Consider the following 26,728-nt stretch of genomic DNA (forward strand, 5'->3'; position numbering starts at 1 on the left):
TAATCACTCAGACGAGTCGATATCAGCATATCGATTCAACGGGCCGACCCGTGGGAGTCAGGTTTCAGTTGGGTTGAGTTCAGTTGAGTTTTAAGCGCCATTTCAGAGGACCGCCTGACCAACCAGGGTATGTCCAAGGACGCGGGTGGCCCAGTTGTCAAGGGCCCGTTAACATCCGGGTTAGAATAGTTCTTCAGCAACCCATGCCTGCCGTAACAGGGGACTAACGGAACCAGGTGGTCAGGCAGGCTCGTGGTTGTCATCTTATCCCAATTGCGTGGATCTATGCTCATGATATCAACCCCGGATTGCCATGTATATGTAACGTTGGACTAAACGTTGAAAACATGTGTTACGCCGAAGACAGCAATTATTCTGTATGTGTATGACATCCCGCCTCGATTGTCTGGTACACCTGGAATATTGCTGAGTGGGGCGTCAAACAGCAAAGTTACAAACAACTGAGCACAGGGGATTCCACCCCGCTGGACAACTGTTTGTTTGTTTATTTTTTAACGCCACTTACGACACACATTTTGCTTGCTGCGGTGCACAGTTGCGTCCCTTCGTTTCCCTGATAACGATTCTTGGTTTGACGACAATGCGCATGCCCGTCGTTTTCACCCAAGTGTTAAACGTCAAAGACTGGCGTCACTGGGCTTTACCCCTCACGTCAATCTGACACGCCTCGGAATGACTGGCAAGAACTTCTGAGACAGGGCTCCGACTTGCTTGTTTTATACGTTGATGACAGAAGTGAACAGCAAAGAAAAGAAAATCAAGTCATGAACTAACGTTTTATTTTCTATGTGGATGAGTATCAAGGGGCTTAAATAATTTTCAATGTTTGTTTTTGTTTCTTCTGCTTGTGAAATATATTATTATATGTGTCTCTCTGATATCCATTTACACAAGCTGGGTATAATTAATTAAGGATGAATATATAGACGAACTATTACAATGGCATGTGTGTCAAACAATATAAATCAATGAAACGTCGATCTACTACAATTTAGTGGTACAATCGACTCCGATTATGCAATTTACACCGATGGGAAAAAATAACGGAACACGGTATGTCATGGCATGGTAACGTACCCGATTACTGAACTATCTAAGGGGCCGACCATTGGATGTGTGTGTGTGTGTGTGTGTGTGTGTGTGTGTTATGCAACATTTATAACGAACACAGAAGCGTATATTCATCTGATGCATTGAAACATGTTCCCTTATGTATACAGGCAGACAGACTCATTATTGTAGTAAAGGTCAATGACGCATAGCAGACTTCAATACATTATTGTTTGGAGTTATACACGTCCTTATTGTATTGTATTATATGAGTATGTATTGTGCTCCAGTCCTATTTCTTCCACAACAACGACTTTGGTGTCTTTTTTTTTGGGGGGGGGGGGGGGGGCTGTTTCATGGTCAAGACCCTGTGCAAGCCTAGGGATAGACTTTGTAATTACAGTCAACAGAGTTATGTTTGAACGCCTTTGCTGTCCCAGGAAATTTGATTCAAGTCGTCCAAACTCCAATTTGTCTGCTTACTCAAACGTTATCGATCTGTTGGTTGGTGAACACAATTACAACGTCTATCTATACCACACGGACAAATGGAAGCCAGATCGTCGAGATTTTCCCGAGATTTCCCAACGTTTCTCTCTGGCATAACATCATCTACTTCACTTAACGACGCTCCAATCGTCTTGAATGTCTTAAGACCCCCACCTACAGACACGATGGCTCTTGTTTTTGTATAGAAAACCATGGACCAGATTGATCATCCGGATATCCTTGTCGCCAGTCAGAGCATATCCTAGCCGACGACCCATGATACCCGGATGCTGATAGACGCAACTGAGTAGGGCCTTGACCTAGTGTTCGTGGGAATGATCCTTCCGACGACACACGAGCACAGGGATGTGGCTGTGATGTATGATGTAGTCGCTGACGCTACCCATGAGGGTGCGGCGAATGGTGCCGTTGCCCCGAGTGCCTGTTATAATGAGACTCGCGCCCTCTTCCTCGGCAACCCGCACCACCACCTCCCCTGGTCGGCCGCTCACGCTCTTCACTTTCCCGCCAATCTGAAAGGGAGATTAAAAACGTTTTATTAATCGTATTATCATAGTCAGTCGTGATCTGGACAGGAAATCTTCCCGCTATCCCGATACTCAATTGGCTGACTGATGGTGTGCCATTGTGACCCAGGGTCATGGATCGTTGTTTATGCCATATCAGACAATGCTTTGCTTGATCCAGTCTCATATTATGTACACCGCATTATGTTTTACCGCCCCGGTATTACTGTTTCATCAAGAGCGAGCACAAGGACAGACAGTTAATCCCCAAATTCCAGCTACATCACAGACAGACATACAATATATCCCAGTATTCCACTTGTAGGCCCATTACAGCGGCCTTTATTTCAAAGGGAGGTGTACACACAAAACGCACTTTCTTTCTTATTTGAAACAATTTTTAGAATAAGTTCATATCAATGTTTTTAAATATACACTCATTTTTCTCACATTGGAAGTAGGAAACAGCACAAAATAAGTGTAAAAATGTTACGCCGAAATGAAGCATTCGTTTTCCGATATAACTAGGACAGAGTTATCCCCCCTTGGGTTATGATGTACTGGGTCCTTGTCTGGTCACAACGCAAAAGATATCAAGTACCACTTTATGATGAGACAACATGGCATACATTGACTGATTCCAAGTAGTTCCCTTGACCCATCAAGAAATCGTAAAACCATAGCTTATGAACCAACACGAGCCGCGATAAACACGAAGTGGAAACGAAATGAAGACCCGCATAACACCGAACATAACAGTAGGCTGCGCATCTGAGACGCTAGAATCACACACCTTTACCTACACCACGTGAAACGGGTCTAATAAGTCTTATGACGTCATTCCTTTATCAATTGGCACCAATGACGTCATATTGCAAGGGACATAAGCCATGGTGTGTTTATTATGGGAACCGAACACTCAGTAAATGTGAAAAATATGACCCGACTAAATGCAAAAAATAAATTAGTTACTTGTGATGTTTGTATTGTTTTGACAATGAAACTACTAGGTAAATACTTTTCATGTTGAACAAGTACAAGAAATATATCCTAATTTCGTGTGAACCCGCCCTTAAATCTAGCCTCTACCAGGCAAACCAGAGACTAAAAGCATGACCAGCGTCCCCAGTCAACGGTAAATGGCGATATGCAATCAGTCGAATAAGAGCGGGTGACCACCGACCCCTCTTTTGTTCGCCTGTTATGACCAGCAATGGGTGCTGGAGATTTATTCTGGCCCGTTCACCGCCCGTAGGGATTCCAGTTAAGCAGGACCCAAGCAACCTATATGGTACTCGTAAGAGGTGGCAAAATGGATCGGGTGGTCTGGCTCGGTGACTTGGTTGATTGCATGTCATCGTATCCATTTTCGTGGATTGATGTTCATGATGTCGTTCACTCTATTGTCAGGTTCAGACTCGATTATTTGCAGACCGCCTTCATATAGCTGGAATAATAATATATTCGGAGTGCGGCATTTAAAACAAACAAAAAGATAGCAAGCAAACAAGTAGAAAATATCGTCGACGTGAAGAGATGCCAGTCTGGATCTTATCCAGTATTAAACAACAGGACAAACAAATATACACACAATCAAACACATGAGGTGCGACGGGTATGGTAACTTCGTTGCCTTCTTGTCTATCATTGCATGATGATTTGCCTACCCCAGCGTTCCTGAGCTTCTCCCCAAGGTCGTTGAGCAGCACTTTGATCTTTGTTTCCTCCTCCGCAATGATCTCTGTCACTGCCGTGACGTCGGCCAACACCATCGCTGCAAGCATTAACAAACACATGAGGAGAGGTGATATGTGTAGTAACGTCGCTCTCAAGATTATCTACACAGCGGCGTGCATTAACGAGTGTGTTAAGAGATTTATGTCGGTAATATGGTGCTTGCCCACTGAGATACCTTGCCGCAGTCAATGCCTCCGAGATGGCACGGGTGGCCCAGTGATCTAAGGCACCGCGATTCGCTGTGCAGAGTTGCGTCCCTTGGGCACGCCAGAAACCTATGATTGTGGGTTTGAATGCCGGTTCGCCCCGATTATGTATCTAGGTTTGTCAGCACCATACCCGTGCTCGTGGGTTTCACAGAAGTGGTAAAGTTCTGATACCTGCATCACTTCGGTCTTTCCTCCCACATTAAGCTGACACGCCGCGATATAACTGGAATACTATTAAAAGAAGCGCTAAACCCAACTCACTCACTCAATGCCTCCGAGTCGACTGGTCCTTGTTTTAGCACCTTAATACCGATTGCCAGGTAGGTAACACCAAGTATTATGATGTTATTTAATACGTCTTTTGGTGTGCCGGGGACAGGGGATTGAACCACGAAGACACACGAAGACATGCGAAACATTGTAATCAGCAGGACTGCACATAATGCCAATTATGCAGCTTCAACATTGGTAAGTAAAGTGCTTGGAGTTTGAACATCACAGATGTCGCAACTCTTTGCGTAGAGTTGTGTCCCTTAGCAACCAGGACCTGCATTATACCCCTTCTTATCAGTTTCACAAAAGTAGTAAACGTGGACCTGCGTTAATTTGGCTTTCTCCCTAAATTAAGCGCTGGTTATTAACACATACACGACGAGTGGAAGTTGTTTATCGTCCAATAAAACACTACAGGGAGAATAAACCATGAGGGGTGCAGCCCCGAGTGGTTTATTCTCGAGCTCCCTGCAGTATTTTGTTGGACGAAAAACAACGACCACGATCGAGTCGTTTATTTCTAATATAAGACATCAATATCATGTATGCCCTCTTTAATGGTGTTAATAAAATGTACAAGCGTTAAAAATATTTACCCGTATTTAAACAATGATGACTCCCTGTTAAGAATCCGACCTCGGCAATGTCGGACAAGTCCATTTTATGAACAGGGTGATTAAATTTGGTCTTCCCCGCATATTCTCACAAACTGTACGTCGATAATCTGTACCTTTTTCTCCAAATACCCATTGTTATATCTCTCACACTTTTCGGTGCGATTGTTCGGCCATTCCGTGAATCTACGTTGTCTTGCTCCATCTACGGGGAACAACTCACTAGATACCTCCCTCTCATAAATAACGGCGACCAATTTACGACGTCATCAAGTTGCGGGGGCATATTCGAATCTACAGAAATGACGTCATGATAGAACAATGTTTTATCGTGAAATAAACCACGCTTCGTTCTTCATTGTTCTTTGTGATTTATCGCGTAGCTGTCATATATCAGACCATATATAGACTATAAGTGTCCTTTACCGCATCGTCAGATTTCGAACCCCGAGTACACAATTCCTGTACACTCAGCTGCATTGGGGATCAGAAGAACGGTAACACCGGCTGTTGGCGTATAATCTACAACTCCGTTGTGGATTGAAATGGATGCCACGCTAATTTGTGATATTTCTTTACAAAATTATTCAAATGTCGATTAATTGACTATGCATCAGTGTTCGACTATATCCATATGCAGATATATATTGACACAGACACGTGGACTAGTTAAGACAAGGACTGAACATCATGTAAATGTTGGTACTCAATTATCAATTGCCTATCTCCTATCAGCCAGCTGTTGCACCAGGTTCTCAGCTTGCAAATTAGCTGATGTATCTGACTCACGCCATGGACCACCGTCCGTGGTCTTTGGAGAAATATAAGGTAGCTACGCGATAAATTGTCAAGAACAATGAAGAACGAAGTGTGGTTTATTTCAACAAAAACATTGTTCTATCATTACGTCATTTTGGACATTCGAGCGAGTGTATTCCAGTCATATCATATAGCTTAATGTGGGAGGAAAGCCCGAAGTGATGCAGGTCTCAGTCGTTTACCACTTCGGTGAAACCCACGAGCACGGGTATGGTGCTGACAAACCTAGAAACATTATTCGGGGCGAACTGGGATTCGAATCCACAATCATAGGTTTCTGGCGTACGCAAGGGACGCAACTCCTGGACATTCGAACAAAGGGTGGCAATGGTGGTTGGGTAGTCTAGTGGTTAAAGCGTTCGCTTGTCACGCCGATGACCCGGGTTCGATTCCCCATATGAGTAAAGTGTGAAACCCATTTCTGTTGTCCCCCCGTCGTGATATTACTGGAGTATTGCTAAAAGCGGCGTAAAGCCAAACTCGCTCACATTAATTCGCTCGCATCTTGATGACGTAAATCGGACGACGCTATTTATATTTATACTATCACTGCCACCAGTCAAAGTTCCCCACTATGTTAGGGGGCCACAAACACGCTTCGATTTGAACTCGCAGCTGACGTACTCACCGTTATGTTTACAAACAAGTGATGACTGCCCTGACACCGAATACTCTTACCCCAGCTTAATTATTTTCTTTGTTTGACAATTTGAATTTCTGTTTCATTTCAGCTCTAATAAGTATAGTAGTAATGCAAGGGATTGAAGTTTGGTGATATTCCGTTATTCTGCCCTTTCGAACCAATCTGATTAAACAAACAAAACGTAAATTCTCCCTGCAGTTATTTATTGTACGATAAACATACCCCAGTCGTCGTTTATTTCTTAAATAAAGAATCTGAATCTGACAGTGGGCCTTGCAGAGTAAGTGAGTGAGTCACTGGGTAAACGAGTGAATCACGGAGTAAGCGAGTTGGTTAATGTGTGAGTGAGGTACATCTCACTCAGCATTTGTTTGTTTGTTGTTTAACGCCGCACTCAACACTATTCCAGCTAGATGACGACGGTCTGTAAGTAATCGAGTAAGAAAAACGTTCAACTTCATGGATATCAACTTCTACTTTTTTTTTTTGCATATAGCGTCGTTTCCATGTAGATTCTTACACCGTTGTCAGGCTTGATGACAGTGTAAGAATCTACATCGAAACTTCTACATCAGAAGTGGTTTTCCATAGAGTCGGACGTTTGTTCTTACGTATTTGCCAACTTCTAGAATGCCAATCAAACAGTTTGTAAATAATCGAGTCTGGACCAGACAATCCAGTGATTAACGCAACGAGCATCCACCTACGCAATTTGGGTTCGATGACAAGCATCAACCAAGTCAGTTAGCCTGACCACCCGGTCCCGTTACTCGCTCTTTAGACAAGGATGTGTTGCTAAAAAAACCTAATTCTAACCAGCACCTTCACGGGGCAACACTATTTCACTGTGTTATGGTCTTCAACAAGTGCGTGTTCATCGATATTATGTCAAAATTAAGACAAACTAAATTATGTCTAACCTATGTCAAACTTAATTGTGTCCCTTTGTGTGACCTCGTCGTGATTGCGAAGTTTAACTTCACCCCGATTGTGATCCTGGATCATCATACCCATACGTAAAGGTCAACGACATGCGTCATTGTGGGACTTTCTCCCACGTTTTGCTGACACGCCGCGATTTAACTTATATAATCACGATAATGACCTTCCCAAACACACTTAATACAGTAGGATTGTCGCACAGCTTCCCTTGTTCACTGGTCACATGGTACTACATGATATCATGAGATCTAGAAGCCAATATTTATTGCCACAAAATGCCCTGCCCATGACAGCGTATCGTTAAGGCCTATTGTGTCAGAGAGTTATATAACTAAAAGTTCATATCACGGCCCCCAGATGCGTTGTGTAACTACTCTTAATAATAACCTCATGTACAAATCTTCACACGCAGATTCGGTGGGGGGGGGGGGGGGGGGGCGGAGGCATATGTTGATGTGTATAGTGAGTCAATGAGTTGGGTTTAAGGCCGCTTTGGAAAGTATTGCAGTTATATCACGGCATGTCAGCTCAATGTGGGAGGAAAGCCCGAAATGATGCAGGTCTCAGACGTTTACCACTTTAGGGAAACTCAAGAATTTCGAACCCTGCCAGTCATAGGTTTCTCGCGTACCCAAGGGACGCAACTCTGCACAGTGATTTGCGACGCGTTAGAAGACTTAGGCTGATAATTACTCCCAGAAATACAGTTGTCCTATTTTAAAAAATCTATATCATCTAAATATATAAATGAAATTCATATAGAGCCCAGAACAATCCTTAAGTCTTAGAGCTGAGGCAATCTAGACTTGCCAAATCGTTCTAGACTTGAGTTGGACTCCTTTTTTAATTTATTCTGTAGGGTCTTGGAGACCGACTTTTGACAAATGGGCCACCCATGTCCCCAGTAGACAACAATACACGTGTGAAGAGAACTTTTGGTGACTTGTTTTCAACAAATATAACAATTATTTGATGAACTTCGGGCTAACAAACGCAAATCGTTTCCCTATTTATGAGCTTAGCCTATCTTTTCTGTCTTTTAAGTGCACCCTCCCGCCTTTTCCAAAATGTTGTACACCCAGCTCCGTATTTGAAGGATATAAATATCGCACCAAGAATAGGCGCACGAACAGTATCCACATCTTCTCATCTTTTGTCGTCTAGTGGTAGAGTGTCCGCCCGGAGAGCGGATGGTATGAGGTTCGATCCCCGGCCGCGTCATACCAAAATGATGTTAAAATATGGTACTGTGGCATGGTATCTCAGTGGGATAGCACGTGCAGGCACACATAAGTGCAATGATCTTGGACGTGACGTTAAACCTCAATTCACCTTACCTCAACCCCAGGTTATACTCACTATTGTACTGTCTTTCCCGTGAGTACTATTACGTAAACTGTGTATCTTGATTGGTGAATTTTGAACATATGAAACGGTAGGTGTATTTAAATGAAATATATAACGCCAATCCCTGTTAAATTCTTATTTGATATATCGCTTTGGTACCAGCCTTGTTGTATCCTTCACGACCCGTGAAGATCCGGGGTAGAATGTATCTTCAGCAACCCATGCTTGCCGTAAAAGGCGACTATGTTTGTCGTAAGAGGCGACTAACGGGATCGGATGGTCAGGCTCGCTGACTTGGTTGAAGCATGTCATAGATCCCAATGGCGTGGATCGATGCTTATGAAGTCAATCACTGGATTGTCTAGTCCAGACTCGATTATTTACAGACCGCCGTCAAATATCTGTAAATTTGCTGAGTGCGGCGTAAAACAACAGCCCAACAACAACACTGTATTGTTCGCACGGCCCCCATGCTAATAACAAGAGTGGCATGGTGAAGCTGGAGTTAGGGCATATCAAGAGTAATCCCTTGCATAATTGAGTAATAAACAATTGATGACTAACACAATGACCGGCATGTGACCTCCGGGTTGTAAGATGAATACTCACGTGCTTGCATGATGGCGTGGTACTCCGGACAGTGGACAATAATCACGTGATCATTGGTCTTATGGATGTTCTTCATATACCCTGAAATCAGACATATATTAGTTTAAGGGGGACTTCCTCAGTCTGATAGCTATCCAGACAATGCAGTGCGTGACGAGCTAAACTGAACATTGCTCCTGCGTAATTAGGGTCCTCGTTAGTCTGTCTTACATACCCTGAAACAGATATATCCAATAAAGCCCATGCAAGTCTATGATACTTGGCAATTCTCGATTACTGCGGTATCAGGCTGAAGATGAAGTCCCTTTGCTCCTTTTATTATATTTTATAACTATAATTTAACAACTGAAAAGAAAGCTATTAATTCCCCCGAGTCTAGTACCCCTTCAAGGCGATGTTTTCAATAAAAAATTCTGTGAGTTGTATTTAGTGAAGCAGTTTTAAAAATAGCTTTAATAACGAAACAAAAATGCATTTTTAACACCGCCATGAAAATAACTAACATTTCAAAATTGTATTTGAATTGTGTTGTTTTTTTCAAACATCTAAGCAATGGGCAGACGAGGAAGTCAATAGCAATACGCGTACTGGATACAAGGGACAGACATGGTAATTAATGCCGTTTAAGCACGATGTGTCACGAATGTCCGAAGTGATGCAATGTTTAGACGTTTACCACTTTGCTGAAACCCAAGAGCACGGGAATGGTGTGGACACACCTGGCAGCATAATCAGGACGAACTGGGATTCAAACCCAGGACCATAGGTGAGAGGGATTGCTTTGTTTCTTTCTTAAGTTTGTTGTTTAACGCCACACTCTGCAATATTCCAGTTATATGACGGCGGTCTGTAAATAATCGAGTCTGGACAAGACAACCCAGTGACTAGCATCATGAGCATCGATCTGCGCAGTTGAGATACGATATCATGCATCAGCCAAGTCAGCGAGCCTGACCACCCGATCCAGATAGTCGCCTCTTACGACAAGCATAGTCGCCTGATAGTGTAAGCATGGGTTGCTGAAGACCTACACTAACCCGGATAAACAAAGGACTGCGGCGTTTTAGACGACTAGGTCACTCAGAGAGGATCGGGGTATGGCTGATTAATGGGCTCACGTGGGTGTGAAAAGAGGGCTACCTCGCAAATTGTGGATGCTATGTACCCAATATGTAATCTGCATGTATGTGCTGTTCACATTACATGACCAGCAATGATAAGATACATAGGTCGCAGATTTTGAACCACACATCTCTTGAAACGGTTCACGATAACGCCAAGACATGTAGACAGCTTTGTTGTTAGAGTATACATGTAATTAAACAAAGGCTTATCAGTGGATCAGACTTTCATATATTATATATATATATATATAATTTATTATTTTCTTCTTCTTGGTCGGGAACATGTTTACTCAACAGTTTAAATATATGGGGTATAACCACTTATTATGAGCGTGAGTCCAGGTCACCCCTCCACGCACTATACTTGTGTGAGTACCCCGTGATATTACAGACTTCACTCTTACAAGGTTGGCTTGAGAGTCCACTTGTTGACGAGGCTGTTATTCATATACATTCGCAGTGTGCACGCTTATCTTTTTTATTATGACACGTATCCCACGTCTAGGGTCACTCAGATAACACATGATCTGTTTTCAGGGACATGTTCAGAGATAAGTGTGTATGTCGCTTGAACATGACCCGGTTTTCGAATTGTTAAGTCCACATGTACTTTAAGTTGTGTTGACCCGTGAAGATCCATGCTTGCCCTAAAATGCGACTATGCTTGTCGTAAGAGGCGACTAACGGGATCGGGTAGTCAGGCTCGCTGACCTGGTTGGTGCATGACATAGATCCAAATTGCGTGGATCGATGCTCATGATGTCAATCACTGGATTTTCTGGTCCAGATTCGATTATTGACAGACCGCCGTTATATAGCCGGAATATTGCAGAGTGCGGCGTTAAACAACAAACAAGAATATAAGTTGTGTTAATGCTTTTATGTGATGGATCTCGTTACTGTCGTCTTCCGTAAGAATAAACCCCGGGTGGTCCGGTCTCCGGGTTAAGCAGGCCCCAAGCACCCCGTGTCCACTGCACGACACGACTCAATGAATCGGGCGACCAGGCTTGGTGACATGGTTGATTGTGTGTCAAGTACCCGCGTGACGTTGCTCAGGATATCAATCACTGGATTGTCTGACCTAAGCTCGTTTTACTTACATATAGATCACCGTCCTACAGCTGGAATACTGCTGAGGGCGGCATTTTACAACAAACAAATATATAAAACGTCAACGCCAGAGAATAACCAGTCTCGATTATCCGACGAAACAGACTCCATTGGGCGTGAGAGGTAAAACAGTGTTGAATATTAAAAGAATGGATCACTGAAAATCAGTGATGACACCAGGTGTTCGGAAAGAGGGTAACCATGCGTTGCCTTACCGAGAGCATCCGACACCTATGTAAGAACAGATCTGATATTTTTTTTAAATATACTCGACGTGAAAGGATACAAGTGTGGGATGTATTCGCACTTGGAAGATTATCGGAAATGGGCTTAACACTAAAGTCCATCACATACGAGGGGCGTTCAATAGTGTTTGCAACTTCAATATAAGACTAAGTCGCAGAATATCTTTTGCACTAAAGTCTTTTATTTTTCAATATAATCTCCATTCACCTCAGTACACTTATTCTATTTGTCATTCAAGCTTTTAATACCACTTTTATAGAAATCCGTTAAATACACGTCAGTTAAATAACCCGCCCTACAGCCCAGACTTAGCCCCCGGTGACTATTTCCTTTTCCGGCAAATGAAATCTGCCCTACAAAGGCTGCTACAGAGGCATGGTTAGAGGGCCAATCTGCGGATTTCTATAAAAGTGGTATTAAAAGCTTGAAGGACAAATGGAATAAGTGTATTGAGGTGAATGGAGATTATATTGAAAAATAAAAGTGCAAAAGATATTCTGCGACTTGGTCTTATATTGAAGATGTAAAACTTACTGAACGCCCCTCGTATGTCAGGCTCGCTCGTACATTCAAACTATTTCAACTGATGATCAATACAAACGGGTGAGTCACAGATGTTAAGTATATAATTGCCACAGATGTTACGTATATAATTGCCAAATGCATTCTTCTAGATTTTTCAAAATAGACAGTTTGTAATATGGTTGGGCATTATAAGCCTGAAAATGAAAAGTCGATGAAAATAATAAAAGTGACAGTCGATGAAAATGATAAAAGTGCCCGATCGCTTTGTTTTAACGCAATGCTTTGATATCTATTGCACGGTAAGGTGAAGAGTACAAGGACAGTCTGTGTTGTGTTACACACAGCTGTGTCTACTAACACGCACATGTTGACTTTATACACTGTTTCATCTTCCCGCATTATAACACGGGCTTGAATATACGTGCATAGAAACATGTCATTACTTACAATCAAATGCGTACGTGGAATGGTCGCTCCCATCCATTGCAAGGACGACATTCCGTGGTGAAGTCATGCTGGTTTAAAGTAGAATCTACAATATTTCTGAGAGGGCTGAGATACGAGGTCAGAGGTTGCAGGTTACAGGTCACCTTCTGAGAGATATGGCGCTCACTCCTCGGAGCAATGTTGATAAGCGGTTTGAACTTGTCACTGGCCATTTGTTTATGGTCTGAGTGATATTATGTAATGTCGTTATATGGTCATGTTATGACAGCTCTTGGGTTGACTTTTCTACATATAGGGTATAATTCATGCAACCTTTCTTATGATAGGTCAAATTCGAATAAAAGAATTGATTTCACTGGAACCTGGTAATTCGACATTACCGGCGTTGATGTTCAGATGGTTAATCGACTTGTCCGTATTGTATTAAACTCGACATGAATACTCCTAGCGCGGGATGGGGGTGTCAGGTGTGTTTGCATAGCCGATGGTCCCGGGGAATCCAGGGATAGCAGGAAAATGACCATGCCCCAACCACAGGCGGAGAAGTACGTGTGAGGCGAGGAGATCGCGGTATTAATTTATGTGACCCTCACAATGTCCCCGGCGCTGAAATAAGATATCGTGCTGACTGCGGACAAAGTAAACCTGGGAGAACGGTGGACGGAGATAAAATTACCGCTGGTGCGTAGCTACGTATGCTAATTTCGTGGGGATGAATGAATACGTGTAGTGGCATATCATCATCTTCTTCTTAATCATCATCATCGTCGTCGTTGTCATCACCACGAGCATTCTTGCGTTTATTATTTTTATATTTATGGTAGTAATATAGTATCATCATAGTAATAGAAATATGACATTGTTTTTAGAGACCGATTATCACCGTGTTAGAATAAAGTAAAGATATATGTGACAAGTGTTGAATACCTATCGTGCTGACTGCGGACAAAGTAAAAGTAAGGCGTATGTGAACGAGAACTGCGGACGGAGTTACCGCTATGCGCAGCTAGTTGACATGAAGAATACGTGGGGATGAATGAAAACGGGACATCACATGTAGTGGCACATCATCATCATCATCATCATCATCTTCATCATCATTATCATTATCATCATCATCATCTTCATCACAATATCATGTATATATTTTATGTTTACAGTTGTGGAATTAGAGATGTTTTTATTTCAATTTTAATTTCACTAATAATGTCTGAGACTGCTGAGACCCTGTAAGAATACAGTAAAGATATATGTGACAAGTGTTAAATACCTTCCACTCTGTACAGACATATATAACCTAATGCCAAAAGGTCGTAAACATACACATTACATCTTTACAAAACAATTAATTTCCCTGGGGTCTGTTGTTGTTTTCTGGAAGAGACATGCTACCATGATACGAATCCATTGCGTTGCTTTTCCACACTCTTACACCAGGAAGTCCAGAGACCGTAAGTTGATACATGTCTATAGTGAATGCTTAACGCCGCATTAACAATCATGCAGCTATTCGTGGCGCAAAAGTGAGTGGACAGAATGTTAGTAATAAAACGGTATGCATTGTCTATGAGTGAGTGAGTGAGTTGGGTATAACGCCGCTTTTACCAGTTTTCCAGCTTAATGTGGGAGGAAAGCCCGAAGTATTGCAGGTCTCATACGTTTACCACTTCGGTGAAACCCACGAGCACGGGTATGGTGCCAAACAAACCAAGAAACATAATCGGGGCGAACCTGGATTCGAACCCACAATCATAGGTTTCTGGTGTGCCCAAGGGACGGAACTCTGCTCAGCAAATCACGGGGCCTTAACGACAGGGCCACCCGTGCCCCCGCATTATCTATGAGATTGTCTACATTGTATGAGTGAGTGAATATAGTTTTAAATCCGCTTTTGGGAATATTCCAGTAATATTACTGCGCGGACAAACGGCTTCACGCATTGTTCCCATGTGGAGAATCGAACCCATGCCATTGTCGCGACGACCGAACGCTTTAACCACAATGCTACCACACCGCTCTTCTAAGTCCTTGCATCAGGTGACCTTGACCGTGTATATTTAGGGTCCCCGGCGTAGAAGAAATCTGATAGCTGTGAATACCATATGTCGCCCATATCTGTGACTGTGAATAACCTGATTCTCAAGAAATGAAATATCGTGTCGAATATTTATTGGACGGAGACGTCTACGGTGGTCACATGATACCTGGATCTTCCACATGACACGTGTGCTGGTCACGTGACGTACAGGATAGTCACGTGTGCTGTGTTGTTCGGTTGTAAGGAAGACAAAGAAGTCAATAATATTACCATTAAGCTCGGATATGTAACGCGCAGATGAGAAAAAGCCGTCGATAGCAACAAAAAGAAACACGTAGATACATCACAAGAAGAAATACGTAGATACATTACAAGAAGAAACACGTAGATACATCGCAAGAAGAAACACGTAGATACATCACAAGAAGAAACACGTAGATACATCTCAAGAAGAAACGTAGAAACATCACAAGAAGAAACACGTAGATACATTACAAGAAGAAACACGTAGATACATCACAAGAAGAAACACGTAGATACATCTCAAGAAGAAACACGTAGATACATCACAAGAAGAAACACGTAGATAAATCTCAAGAAGAAACACGTAGATACATCTCTAGAAGAAACACGTAGATACATCACAAGAAGAAACACGTAGACACATTTCAAGAAGAAACGTAGAAACATCACAAGAAGAAACACGTAGATACATCACAAGATGAAACACGTAGATACATCACAAGAAGAAACACGTAGATACATTACAAGAAGAAACACGTAGATACATCACAAGAAGAAACACGTAGATACATCACAAGAAGAAACACGTAGATACATCTCAAGAAGAAACACGTAGATACATTTCAAGAAGAAACGTAGAAACATCACAAGAAGAAACACGTAGATACATCACAAGATGAAACACGTAGATACATCACAAGAAGAAACACGTAGATACATCACAAGAAGAAACACGTAGATACATCACAAGAAGAAACACGTAGATACACCACACGAAGAAACACGTAGATACATCACAAGAAGAAACACGTAGATACATCACAAGAAGAAACACGTAGATACATCACAAGAAGAAACACGTAGATACATCACAAGAGGAAACACGTAGATACATCACAAGAAGAAACACGTAGATACATCACAAGAAGAAACACGTAGATACACCACACGAAGATACATCACAAGAAGAAACACGTAGATGCATCACAAGACGAAACACGTAGATACGCACTGTATTTTTACTATTCCTAGTTCGAGTTCAGTGCTTCACGTTAATTATATATTATTACACGCTAATCTTCTTGTTTTCCTGATGCTTATGCTTTCCCTCTGTGATACTGACGTAGATATGTCACGGGTAGATACGCACAAGAAGAAACAAGAAAAATGTAGATGTACACATTACGAAACAAGTAGATACGTCGCAAGAAATTACACGAAGATACGTATAAGAAGAAATAGGTAGGTACATTTCATGAAGAAACACGTACATACGCAGTGTGCTTCCCATAATCTATCTCAGTGCTTCGCCTAAATTATTATCCTACATGCTAATATTCGTGCTTTCCCAACCCTTATCTCTGTCCTTTCCCTTGTGCATAATATGCTTTCCCTCTGCGAAGCTCTTTATCCGTGTTCTTATGCACATCTGTGTTAATTTTGTTAGTTTGTTTGTTGTTTAACGCCGCACTAACCAAAATTCCAGCTGAATGAAAATCCGTCAACTGGTAGTCTACATCACGTACTTCGTGTACCCCTCTGACAAGTGTAAATTGGCACGGCTCCCACGGCCGAAAGCTATGAACACACAATGTCATTTAGAGAGAGGTCAAATGTAACAAATGTTATATTTGGGATCACACTTTCTGAAAATATATGACGGCGGTCTGTAAATAATCGAGTCTGGACCAGACAATCCAGTGATTGACATCATGAGCATCGATCCACGCATTTGGGATACGGTGACATGCATTAAGCAAGTCAGCGAGCCTGACCACCCGTTCCCGTTCGTCGCCTGTAACGGCAAGCATGGGTTGCTGAAGACCTATTCTACCCCGGATCTTCACGGATCCTGTGTTAATCTTCGTCTGGACATCTACTCTACCATACGTGTGTCTCTGCTTTTTCTCATGTTTACTTAATGTAGTTTTACCTGTTTCTTCTGCAGTTTAAAAGAACTTCATGTGTATCTAAGTGTTTCTTCTGATTTTTCATTATTAGTATATACCCATGAAAACAGCATGTTGAATTGTTTTTAAATACCTTTGATCTAGACTGGCCAAGGGGTTTCAAGAATGTAAGTGGCATGTGTATCTATACGTCTTCAAAGTCTGTTTTTTCTGCATATGCGTATCTTTATGTACTTAAATGTAACCTTGGATATGCGCTTATATGTTATTGTGCCTCTGGTGCCTCACTCGCGTGCTTTCTGTGGCCGCTCCAGTTTATCTTACTGCCTTTAGTCCGATCAAGTTTTAATTACAGAACTGTCCACTGACGGCATACAAGTTTGTTTCGTGGTTGGAAATTAGGATGTAAATGTTACCGCAGTTAGGTCAGTGTTTTCTTAGTTTCCACGAACGTTTTTCGTTTCGAATTCAGATTTTGACACATACTCTCTGAATGTGGATTACGTATATTCGAATCGTAAGTTAAAACAAACAAAACAGATATATTTACTTTGTCATAACGTAATGATTTATTCAGAACTGATATATGAGAACGATAAGAAATAGACAAGAATACATCCTTCAACATGGCTATCAACATTTCAAGAGACCAACCGGGTGTCTCTTACATGCTATATTTCATGAGTGTATAATACAAGGTTATAACAAGGGTGGCATACATTTACGAGGTCGGACGGATACAGCTGACAAGTGTAGACTGAACTACTCATGGTAGGGGATATAATGAGGTCATTCACAGTCAAGATTTATCTCCATACTTTAATGTCATCTGGCAATAGAATTACATAACAGCTGACCCGGTCACCATCCGGTAGAGCAGCTGTAGTGATAACAGAGCTTTGTTGCAGTAGTATAATGCATGCGCGAAACGCTAAATTAGGTTTGTGCACCCCACCTACATGTACCCCGCCCCAGACCTCATGGAAATGTAGATCTGATTTTAATACATTGTCACCCCAACCCCTACCCCGCTGAAGTTATTTACAGGGATAACAGTGAGTGAGTTGTGTTTAACGTCGCTTTTAACATTATTCCAGTTATATCGCGGCGTGGCAGGTTAATGTGGGTGGAAAGTCCGAAGTGGTGCAGGTCTCAGACGTTTACCACTTCGGTGAAACCCACGAGCACGAGTATGGTACCTAGAAACATAATCGGGGCGAACCGGGATTCGAACCCACAATCATAGGTTTCTGGTGTGCTCAAGGGACGCAACTCTGCACAGCGAATCGCGTCGCCTTAGACGGTTGGGCCACCCGTGGCCCCTACAGCGATAACAGGGAGGAGGGGATTGGTGTATGTTTTAGAAAGGTTATGAGGGTATAAACACTGCGGCAGCTTATATACATTACCGGGCAAAAGAAAGTACACCCATGCTTGATGGTGGCTAAAAATGAAATAAACGATAATGGTTATTCGATGTTGATGTCGTTAATACGGGTTTGTAGTTTGTTTTGGACCTTAAGTGTGTAGTGTTTCAGCGACTGTTTTCAGCCTAGTAGCGTTTTGATAACGTTTGAAAAGTTTGTGGATTAATCCAATTTTCAGTGTATACTTTCTTTAGCCCGGCAGTTTAGCCTGGGATGCCACAAATGAACGTCACATATTCCAAGCGGACTGAGTATGCTAATGTGTGGTACTGCGCCAGGAAATGAAGTCTTCTCTAGTCCTGGTGACGGCAGATGAGTACGGGGACGTTACTGTGATGTACGACGTAGTCACTGACGCTGCCTAAAAATGTCCGCCGTATCGACCCCAACCCGCGAGTCCCTGTGATGATGAGATCCGCCTTCTCCTCCTCCACGATTACCTCCCCTGGTGTCCCATACACGCACTTCACTTTCCCGCCAATCTGAAAGGGAGATCACTCATGATGATATTTTCAATGCAGGAGATTGGTTTTCAACACTTCAAATCACATGAGTGACGGATCATAGTTTCAGCCCCTTTCAGCTACTTTGCCGGATTTTAATGCAGGAAAAAGCTACAATACTTTTAATTCAACATATTCGTTGGAAATTATCGCCGACCCTAAGCTTCAGGAGTGTTCACTTTAGCAATATCCGTCAAGCTTGAAAATGCACTAATTTTAAACGATGAACTATTTATATTTGACGTTAAAGATGGGAGTCCCAAAACAGCATTGGGCCGTAAGGTACCTTGGCTTTCTTTAGCTTATCCCCGAGTTCAGCTACCATGGACTTGATTCGCTTAGCTTCCTCCGCCAACAGGGATGCAAGCTCAGACTCCACCATTGCTGAAACAGGCCGAACACGGAGTTTAGTCAGATACAAGTGATAAACTACACTAACAGGTGGCAGGGTCCATCTCAACAGCTACACTAACAGAGGTCGGGGTCCATCTCAACAATACCCGTGAAGATCCGGGGTAGAATAGGTCTTCAGCAAACCATGCTTGTCGTAAGAGGCGACTAACGTGATAGGGTGGTCAGGCTCGCTGACTTGGTTGATGCATGTCATCGTATCCCAATTGCGTAGATCGATGCTTATGATATCAATCACTGGATTGTCTGGTCTCGACTTGATTATTTGCAGACCGCCGTCATTTAGCTGGATTCTTGCTGAGTGCGGCGTTAAACAACAACCAACCAACCATCTAAACTAAACTAACAGAGGACACTAACAGCAACACTAACAGAGGTCAGGTTCATCTTTAAAACACAGCTGCTGATCGCCTCCGTGGTCTAGTGGATAGAGCGTCTGCCCGAAAAGGTGTCCGACTTGGGTAACAGCAGTATGGTACCTCAGTGAGCTAGCACTACAAAACCAAACTTTGTTCGGACAAGCAAAAGCGCGCGCACGCAAGCCAATAAGATATGCCGACCATGCTGTAAACTGCAATTACTCAATCACTGACTGGCTCGGTCGCGTATGTTCATCTGGCACTGACCTGACTGTAGTGTTGCCCTGTACTCGGGGCAGTGGACAAATATCACGTGGTCGTGACGTCTGTGAATCTCTTTGACGTACCCTGGAGATAAAATGTCAGTATTAAACGTATCACAGCCATTCATTGAATGATTAATGTTTGTTTGTTTGTTTGCACTCAGCAATATTCCAGCTATATGACGGAGGTCTGTAAATAATCGAGTCTGGATCAGACAATCCAGTGACTGACTTATGAGTATCAATCCACGCAATCGGGATGTGATGACATGCATCAACCAAGTCAGCGAGCCTGACCACCCGATCCTGTTAGTCGCCGCATACGGCAAGCATGGGTTGCTGAAGACCTGTTCTACCCCGGATCTTCACGGGTATGATGAATGTGATAATCGTGGATATGGTATATGCTAGTTGAATGAAATGAGAGTTATAGTCAAAAGTTATAAGAGTTTGACGTTCCCAAAACTACTCGTTCATCGTATATCATATACTTGTCTATCGTATCATATACTCACCCATTGTGTCATAAATATACGCCCTATATCACATACTCGTCGGTCGTATTATATATAATACATTATTTTTCGCATCCTATACTCGTCCGTCGTATACGTATCATCTAAAAAGGATCCATCGTTTACAGTAGCATGTACTGTAAATAATTCCTATAGTTTGTTTGTTTGTTGTTTTACGCCGCACTTAGCTATATTCCAGCTATATGACGGCGGTCTGATAAATAATCGAATCTGGACCAAACAATCCAGTGATTGATATCATGAACATCGATCCACGCAATTGGGACACGATGACATGAATCAACCACCCGATCCCGTTAATCGCCGCTTACGACAAGCATAGTCGCCTTTTACGGCAAGCATGGGTTGCTGAAGACGCATTCTAACTCAGATCTTCAGGGGTTCATCGTATAACGTTCTCGTCCATGAGATCTCCTATACATTCCCATTGTATAATGTACATGTCAGTTATATCATATACTCGACCATTGTATCACTTGCACACCCATGATAACACATACACGTTCTCTGCATCGTACACACGCACTCAAGGTAGCATACCACAAGGCATGATAACAGAGTTGATGACTGCATCTTATTCACGTACAGTCCTCGACCTATTATACAGCATTATCACACGTCGCGTGACAAGAGCGCTGTATGTACAGATACCATATTGATATTGTATTCATACAGTGCATAGATGAGGAATTTGATTATACTTCCAAGTTTATATGTAACTGGAACATCCTTAAGAACATCATTTCCCTTTTCCCGAGTAAACAATACAAATTATGCAAACTTCTTAATAATGCTACTTTTTAAATGAAAACAATCGGTTTGTCACATAGCAATATTTTGGAACAATACTTGTTCATACCCCTGTATAGAATGCAGAAATGGAATTCGTCTTCAACGGAGTGCATAATACAGAAATGACATAGGATTTCATGCTAGGTGTGTGATATCTGCCAGTTCCTACGACGGGCTGTGTCAAGAGCAGCAAAATGTAACAGTATTTATTTCAAATATTTCTACATCAATATACCTAACAAAACTATAATTGTGGAAATTATTTTCGGACAAACACCACTGAAGTTTTGAGAACTTTGAAGATTACCATTACAGACTTGTTTTTCAATGTCTATACACCTTTGTTTAAATACGTGCAAAAACATAATTATTAACATTTTCAACGCGCTGATGCACCAGAACCTCGCATCATTCTTCGATGGAAACATCTTAACAGTCAAGGCCCCTGTACGTGCTACACTTTCCTGCTCTTTAATATTGGAATATATCAGTTTTCTTCAATATCAGGGGCCGTGGGGTAGCCTTGTGGTTAAAGCGTTCGATCGTCACGCCGAAGGCCCGGGTTCTGTTCTCCACATGGGTACAATGTGTGAAGGTCATTTCGGTGCCCCCCGCCGTGATATTGTTGGACTTTTGCCACAAGCAAAACCATAATCACTTACTTAATTCAACATCAAGTTATGTTTTTGATTCAACAGTATTGATACTCACAATCAAAAGCACGAAGCGCGATATCACTTCCGTCCATTGCGATCACGACATTTCTGACTTCCGATTCCGCCATGTCTTCGATCGGAAAAGACAGGTCCTTGTTTGTTTACCGAATGGTCAGTTGTCCACTTTGTGGCCTGCCAGATGGCGCTGTGCAGGTAAACCGAGGGGTTAGAGGTCAGTCTGAAGGGCAACCAGATAACATCTTATGTTAATGCTTGCTCCAAAGCTATGTTGCAATCAATCGTGTCAGGCAGGCTATCACTCACATGCGTAACATGACTGATACGTTAACAGTACACCTCAACCTCATTGCGTTACCGATGGAGAATGTCATGCTATTGTGCCCGTGCATGTCGTGATCGTCATGCAAATGAGCTGAAGCGACTCTGGATTGTGAATGTCGCTCATGGTAACATCCCTGGGCCCCGTTCCACAAAGCAATGTCAGCGCTACGACGATCGTAAATCATTAAATACTTTAACACAGACTTACAAGAGGCGTACGGTTGAGGTCGCCTTGTGGAAGGAGGCCTAGTATCCTGTTCTGTGTGAGTGATTCAGTGCTTTCAAACTTATCCAGCTTTAAGCGGCGACTAACGGGATCGGGTTATCACGGTCGCTGACTTGGTTCATGCATGTCATCGTATCCCAATTGTGTGGATCGATGCTCATGATAGTGAGTGAGTGAGTGAGTATGGTTTTACGCCGCTTTTAGCAATATTCCAGCAACATCACGGCGGGGAACACCAGAAATGGGCTCCACACATTGTACCCATGTCGGGATTCGAGCCCGGGTCTTCAGCGTGACGAGCGAACGCTTTAACCACTAGGCTACCCGACCGCCCCGATGCTAATGATATCAAACCCTGGATTGTCTGGTCCAGACTCGATTATTTACAGACCGCCGTCATATAGCTGGAATATTGCTGAGTGTGGCGTTAAACAAAGAACCCAACAAAAACAACAAATAATTTGTGACGGAAATTTCCTTTTGCTTCCATATATGTTTTCTCCCGAAGTATAACACAACGCGTTATTTTTAGACTTTCCGAACCCGGATTACTTAAAACAAATAAAATACCCGTCCCTGTTTAAAAAGAGACCAAACATTTAATGTTCTCGGGGGAGAGGACCTGACATAACAGTTAGAGAAGAACTTCGTATTAATTATTGATCTATCAGCGCACCAGCATATTTGGAGAACAATATTGTTAAAACATGAGGTAAAGTATATTTTCAGAAAAAAAGGTCGTTCAATAATGCATAAAAAGGCGAGTAAAGTGAATTGCCCAATACCAAATAGTGTTTTCGAAATATGTAACGTGGGACTAAACGTGGAAAATATGTGTTACGCCGAAGACAGCAATGTTACATCTTTATGTGTATGACAGGACCAGACAAACCAGTGATTGACAACTTTAACAACGATCAGCAGCAGCACATTATTGGATCGAGTGGCAAGGATCAGATAGCATGTCATCGTTACTCGACGGCATGGAGCGTTGTTGACAATAACAATCCCTGGATCGTCAGGCCCAGATTCGATTATTTATAGGCCGACGCCATGAAGCTGGAATTTTGCTGAGTGCGGCGTTAGAGGTTCTACTACACTCACTCAGAACCAGCCTTAAGTGCAGATCGAGATATATCTGCAGGCTGGGATTGGATTATATCGTGTCTTTTTTATGTCTTTTAAATGTACAATCCATCCAGTGATTAAAATTAAACCATGTTTCTCTATATTTAGAACTGTCTTTTTCAACATGATGACTTATGCTGAATGTGACCACAGATATTTTCAAGTAGGTGACATTTAGTGCGGAACTGGTGGTGGGTTGTGTAGCTTCCTGTACTCGGGAAAAGGAGCTGGCTGAGCAAGTCATTTGTTTTGTTTTCGTTGCTGCTCTAAGGCCCAACTGTACACACACCTACAGGTAATAGCTGTTGGATGCTCAATTATTTTTGAAAGAAATATAACGTTACTATAGAAGTCTATGGGAAAACATTTGGTTGTGTGTAACCAAGACAACAAACAAAAATGATAATTTAGCAACTTAAAAACACATCCGTAAACATGTAGTATCATATACCACATAATGATGAAGCGGCAGTGAATCTAGCTTTACGCAACATCATCAGTCATGCAACGTATTATTATTAAGTTATTATTATATTATACATTTATATAGCGAACTTATCCAGACGTATCTGCTCAAATGCAATTTATTTGTTCTCCAATCATTGGATCCGGCGGCAGGCCAGTTATCATTCTCAACTCCCTGGGGAGTATACAACCCAAGTAACCTACGGGCGCTTAAGTCTTTTTGGAGCTGTTACTAGGGGCAACCGGCTAAGTCCAGCTAATCAACTGGGCAAGCATAAATAATTAACAGATGGACGTTCGATGACCGTGTCGAAACACTGTAAATGATTGCGAAGCGATGTAAGGGAGGTAACTCTAAACGCTTACGTGCGTCATCGTTAATTGAGTGAAGCGTTCTTAATATATATTGTGTCCATAACGGAAACAACAACTGAACTGACAGTTGAACTTGAACACCATTTGGCAAAAAACGGGAACTTTCACTAACCTTGATGATAGAACAGTTTCACAAAAAGCCTGTGTCGCCAGCGGGATTCCAAATACGGAAGCCCGCACCAAAGAAACGTCACGGCGACATGGGAAAACAATTACATGGAATAACAATGACATATTTACTAACAGCAAGGCTAGATTTATTCGTCGATGAACGTGGATATCTGTGATATATTCTGTGTGTTATTCTACACATTGGACGTACGTGTGATGGAGTAGCTTTTTGTTAAAATAAGTCTTTTCTTGACCAGGGCTGTGTTTGTTCGTAATATACTACTCAAAAGAAGTTAAGAATCACCCGATTCTTTCATAATGGTAAAGTAAATCTGTCATGACATGAGAGATAAACTACAGTAATATGAAAGAATCAGGTGATTCTTAACTTCTTTTGATAAGTATACATTTATCAACATGGGCTTAGAATATTTAGGTGATTGATAAACATGCTCGAGGTAGTCCCATACGAATTACAGCGTAACTTGCGTTTCATATCCGGAGTCGTGCGACGAACGTTTTTTTCAGCTGTATCATGCAGGGCGACACAGCGGTGAGTGAGTGAGTATGGTTTTACGCCGCTTTTAGCAGTATTCCAGCAATATCACGGCGGGGGACACCAGAAAAGGGCTTCACACATTGTACCCATGTCGGGAATCGAACCCGGGTCCTTGGCGTGAAGAGCGAACGCTTTAACCTCTTGGCTACCCGACTACCCCTCAAACAACTTTAGAGCATGTGTCCCTTACTTGAATTATTAGTAGAAAAGGCATGCTCGATTGTATCTCAAACGTTAATGTGAAATTTAGACACCAAAGGCTGGAGTTACGCCTGATCTCGCCAGCAAATTGAATTTACAATCCCAACCTACGTGTATCTTGTTTCTTTGGAAAAGTGCTAATTTGCAAGTTTTCATAAATAAACAGGCCTTTTAGAACCCTTGTTAGTGACCAAAACGATTGGAACTTAGTATAACCCTGAAAAGGGGTACATGTATGTGCTGTCCCAAGTATGCAAATATATATACAGTATATTTCCATTGTAAGATGGGCCGGTGGCCTGAAGTACCGAATACATTTGTCTGTCTGTCTGTCTGTCCAAGTATACTGAAGTGAACACCCTAGATCCGACCATGCACATGCGGAAGAGACACGTGAAGATCCGGGATAGAATAGGTCTTCAGCAACCCATGCTTGCCGTAAAAGGCGACTATGCTTATCGTAAGAGGCGACTAACGGGATCGGGTGGTCAGTCTCGCTGACTTGGTTGATGTATGTCATCGATCCCATTTGCGTGGATCGACGCTCGTGATATCAATCACTGGATTGTCTGGTCCGGACTCGATTATTTACACAGACCGCCGTCATATAGCTGGAATATTGCTGAGTGCGGCGTTAAACAACAGACAAACAAAACATGCGGTAGACCCTTCAAGAAGTGTAGATACCAGCTGTAGGTCCCTAACCACCCATTATACACCTGCCGGATTTTTATTAGATGTCTTAGATTTTCGAGGGCTTTCCAACAAGCCACTATGCGTCAAAATCGATTGATATGTGGTTAAGTGTGTTTTTATTTATCTCGCCAGCACGTTGTCTCTTACAGCGCCGACTCACGAGCACTTGGTGGCTTTTGTCATTTTCGATTTTTTATCGTAAGTTGACAGGCCTCGTTAAACCCTTGGAATGAGCGAATTTGTTTTAACGCTGCTTTGAACATTATTTTAGCAATATCATGGCGTGGCAGCCTGATGTCATCGTATCCCAGTTGCGTGGATCGATGTTCATGATGTCAATCCCTGGATTGTCTGGTCCAGACTCGACTATTAAATAGCTGGAATATTGCTGAGTGCGACGTAAAACAACAAACCGAACAAAAAAACATGTATTTACTGTGTGGTTATGGTTATAGTTGTGGATTTATTTTTAGCATTATCATCATCAGTGTAATAAAAATGTGACATTGTTTTTATCAATTTTTCTAATAATGTCTGATACTGATTAACACCGAGTTAGAATAAAGTAAATATATATGTGACAAGTGTTAAATACCTATCGTGCTGACTGCGGACAAAGTAAAAGTAAGGCGTATGTGAACCTGGGAGAACGGCGGACGGAGTTACCGCTATGCGCAGCTGGTTGACACGATGAATACGTGGGGATGAATGAAAACGTGACATCACATGTAGTGGCACATCATCATCATCAT

At 42.3% G+C, this 26,728-nt stretch overlaps 2 protein-coding genes across 2 annotated transcripts; both read right to left on the reverse strand.

Annotated features, from left to right (window-relative positions):
• Nucleotides 1–1,408: 1,408 nt before the first annotated feature.
• LOC124146527 (universal stress protein YxiE-like) lies at nt 1,409–12,943 on the reverse strand. Its single transcript, XM_046516841.2, has 4 exons — nt 12,736–12,943; nt 9,281–9,361; nt 3,755–3,861; nt 1,409–2,093 (listed from the first exon to the last, which is right to left on the reverse strand). The coding sequence occupies exons 1-4, from the start codon at nt 12,800–12,802 to the stop codon at nt 1,881–1,883; spliced, it is 468 nt and encodes a 155-aa protein (XP_046372797.1). The 5' UTR covers nt 12,803–12,943; the 3' UTR covers nt 1,409–1,880.
• Nucleotides 12,944–18,129: 5,186 nt separating this feature from the next.
• On the reverse strand, nt 18,130–22,511 carry LOC124146508 (universal stress protein in QAH/OAS sulfhydrylase 3'region-like). Its single transcript, XM_048401601.1, has 5 exons — nt 22,424–22,511; nt 21,929–22,111; nt 19,894–19,974; nt 19,143–19,240; nt 18,130–18,835 (listed from the first exon to the last, which is right to left on the reverse strand). The coding sequence occupies exons 2-5, from the start codon at nt 21,999–22,001 to the stop codon at nt 18,647–18,649; spliced, it is 441 nt and encodes a 146-aa protein (XP_048257558.1). The 5' UTR covers nt 22,002–22,111; nt 22,424–22,511; the 3' UTR covers nt 18,130–18,646.
• Nucleotides 22,512–26,728: the final 4,217 nt, after the last annotated feature.

Source organism: Haliotis rufescens, unplaced genomic scaffold, assembly GCF_023055435.1.
Source record: "Haliotis rufescens isolate VD_foot unplaced genomic scaffold, xgHalRufe1.0.p SCAF_23, whole genome shotgun sequence".
Taxonomy (NCBI): Eukaryota; Metazoa; Mollusca; class Gastropoda; order Lepetellida; family Haliotidae; genus Haliotis; species Haliotis rufescens.

What these genes read in the sequence shown, in the direction of transcription:
- LOC124146527 (XM_046516841.2), bottom strand. Translation starts at nt 12,802, where the DNA reads ATGACTTCACCACGGAATGTCGTCCTTGCAATGGATGGGAGCGACCAT. An exon ending in TTCCACGTACGCATTTGATT is followed by an intron (nt 9,362 to 12,735) that starts GTAAGTAATGAC and finishes GTCTGATTTCAG; the next exon opens with GGTATATGAAGAACATCCAT. An exon ending in CCACGCCATCATGCAAGCAC is followed by an intron (nt 3,862 to 9,280) that starts GTGAGTATTCAT and finishes TAATGCTTGCAG; the next exon opens with CGATGGTGTTGGCCGACGTC.
- LOC124146508 (XM_048401601.1), bottom strand. Translation starts at nt 22,001, where the DNA reads ATGGCGGAATCGGAAGTCAGAAATGTCGTGATCGCAATGGACGGAAGT. An exon ending in CGCGCTTCGTGCTTTTGATT is followed by an intron (nt 19,975 to 21,928) that starts GTGAGTATCAAT and finishes TTTTATCTCCAG; the next exon opens with GGTACGTCAAAGAGATTCAC. An exon ending in CAGGGCAACACTACAGTCAG is followed by an intron (nt 19,241 to 19,893) that starts GTCAGTGCCAGA and finishes GGCCTGTTTCAG; the next exon opens with CAATGGTGGAGTCTGAGCTT.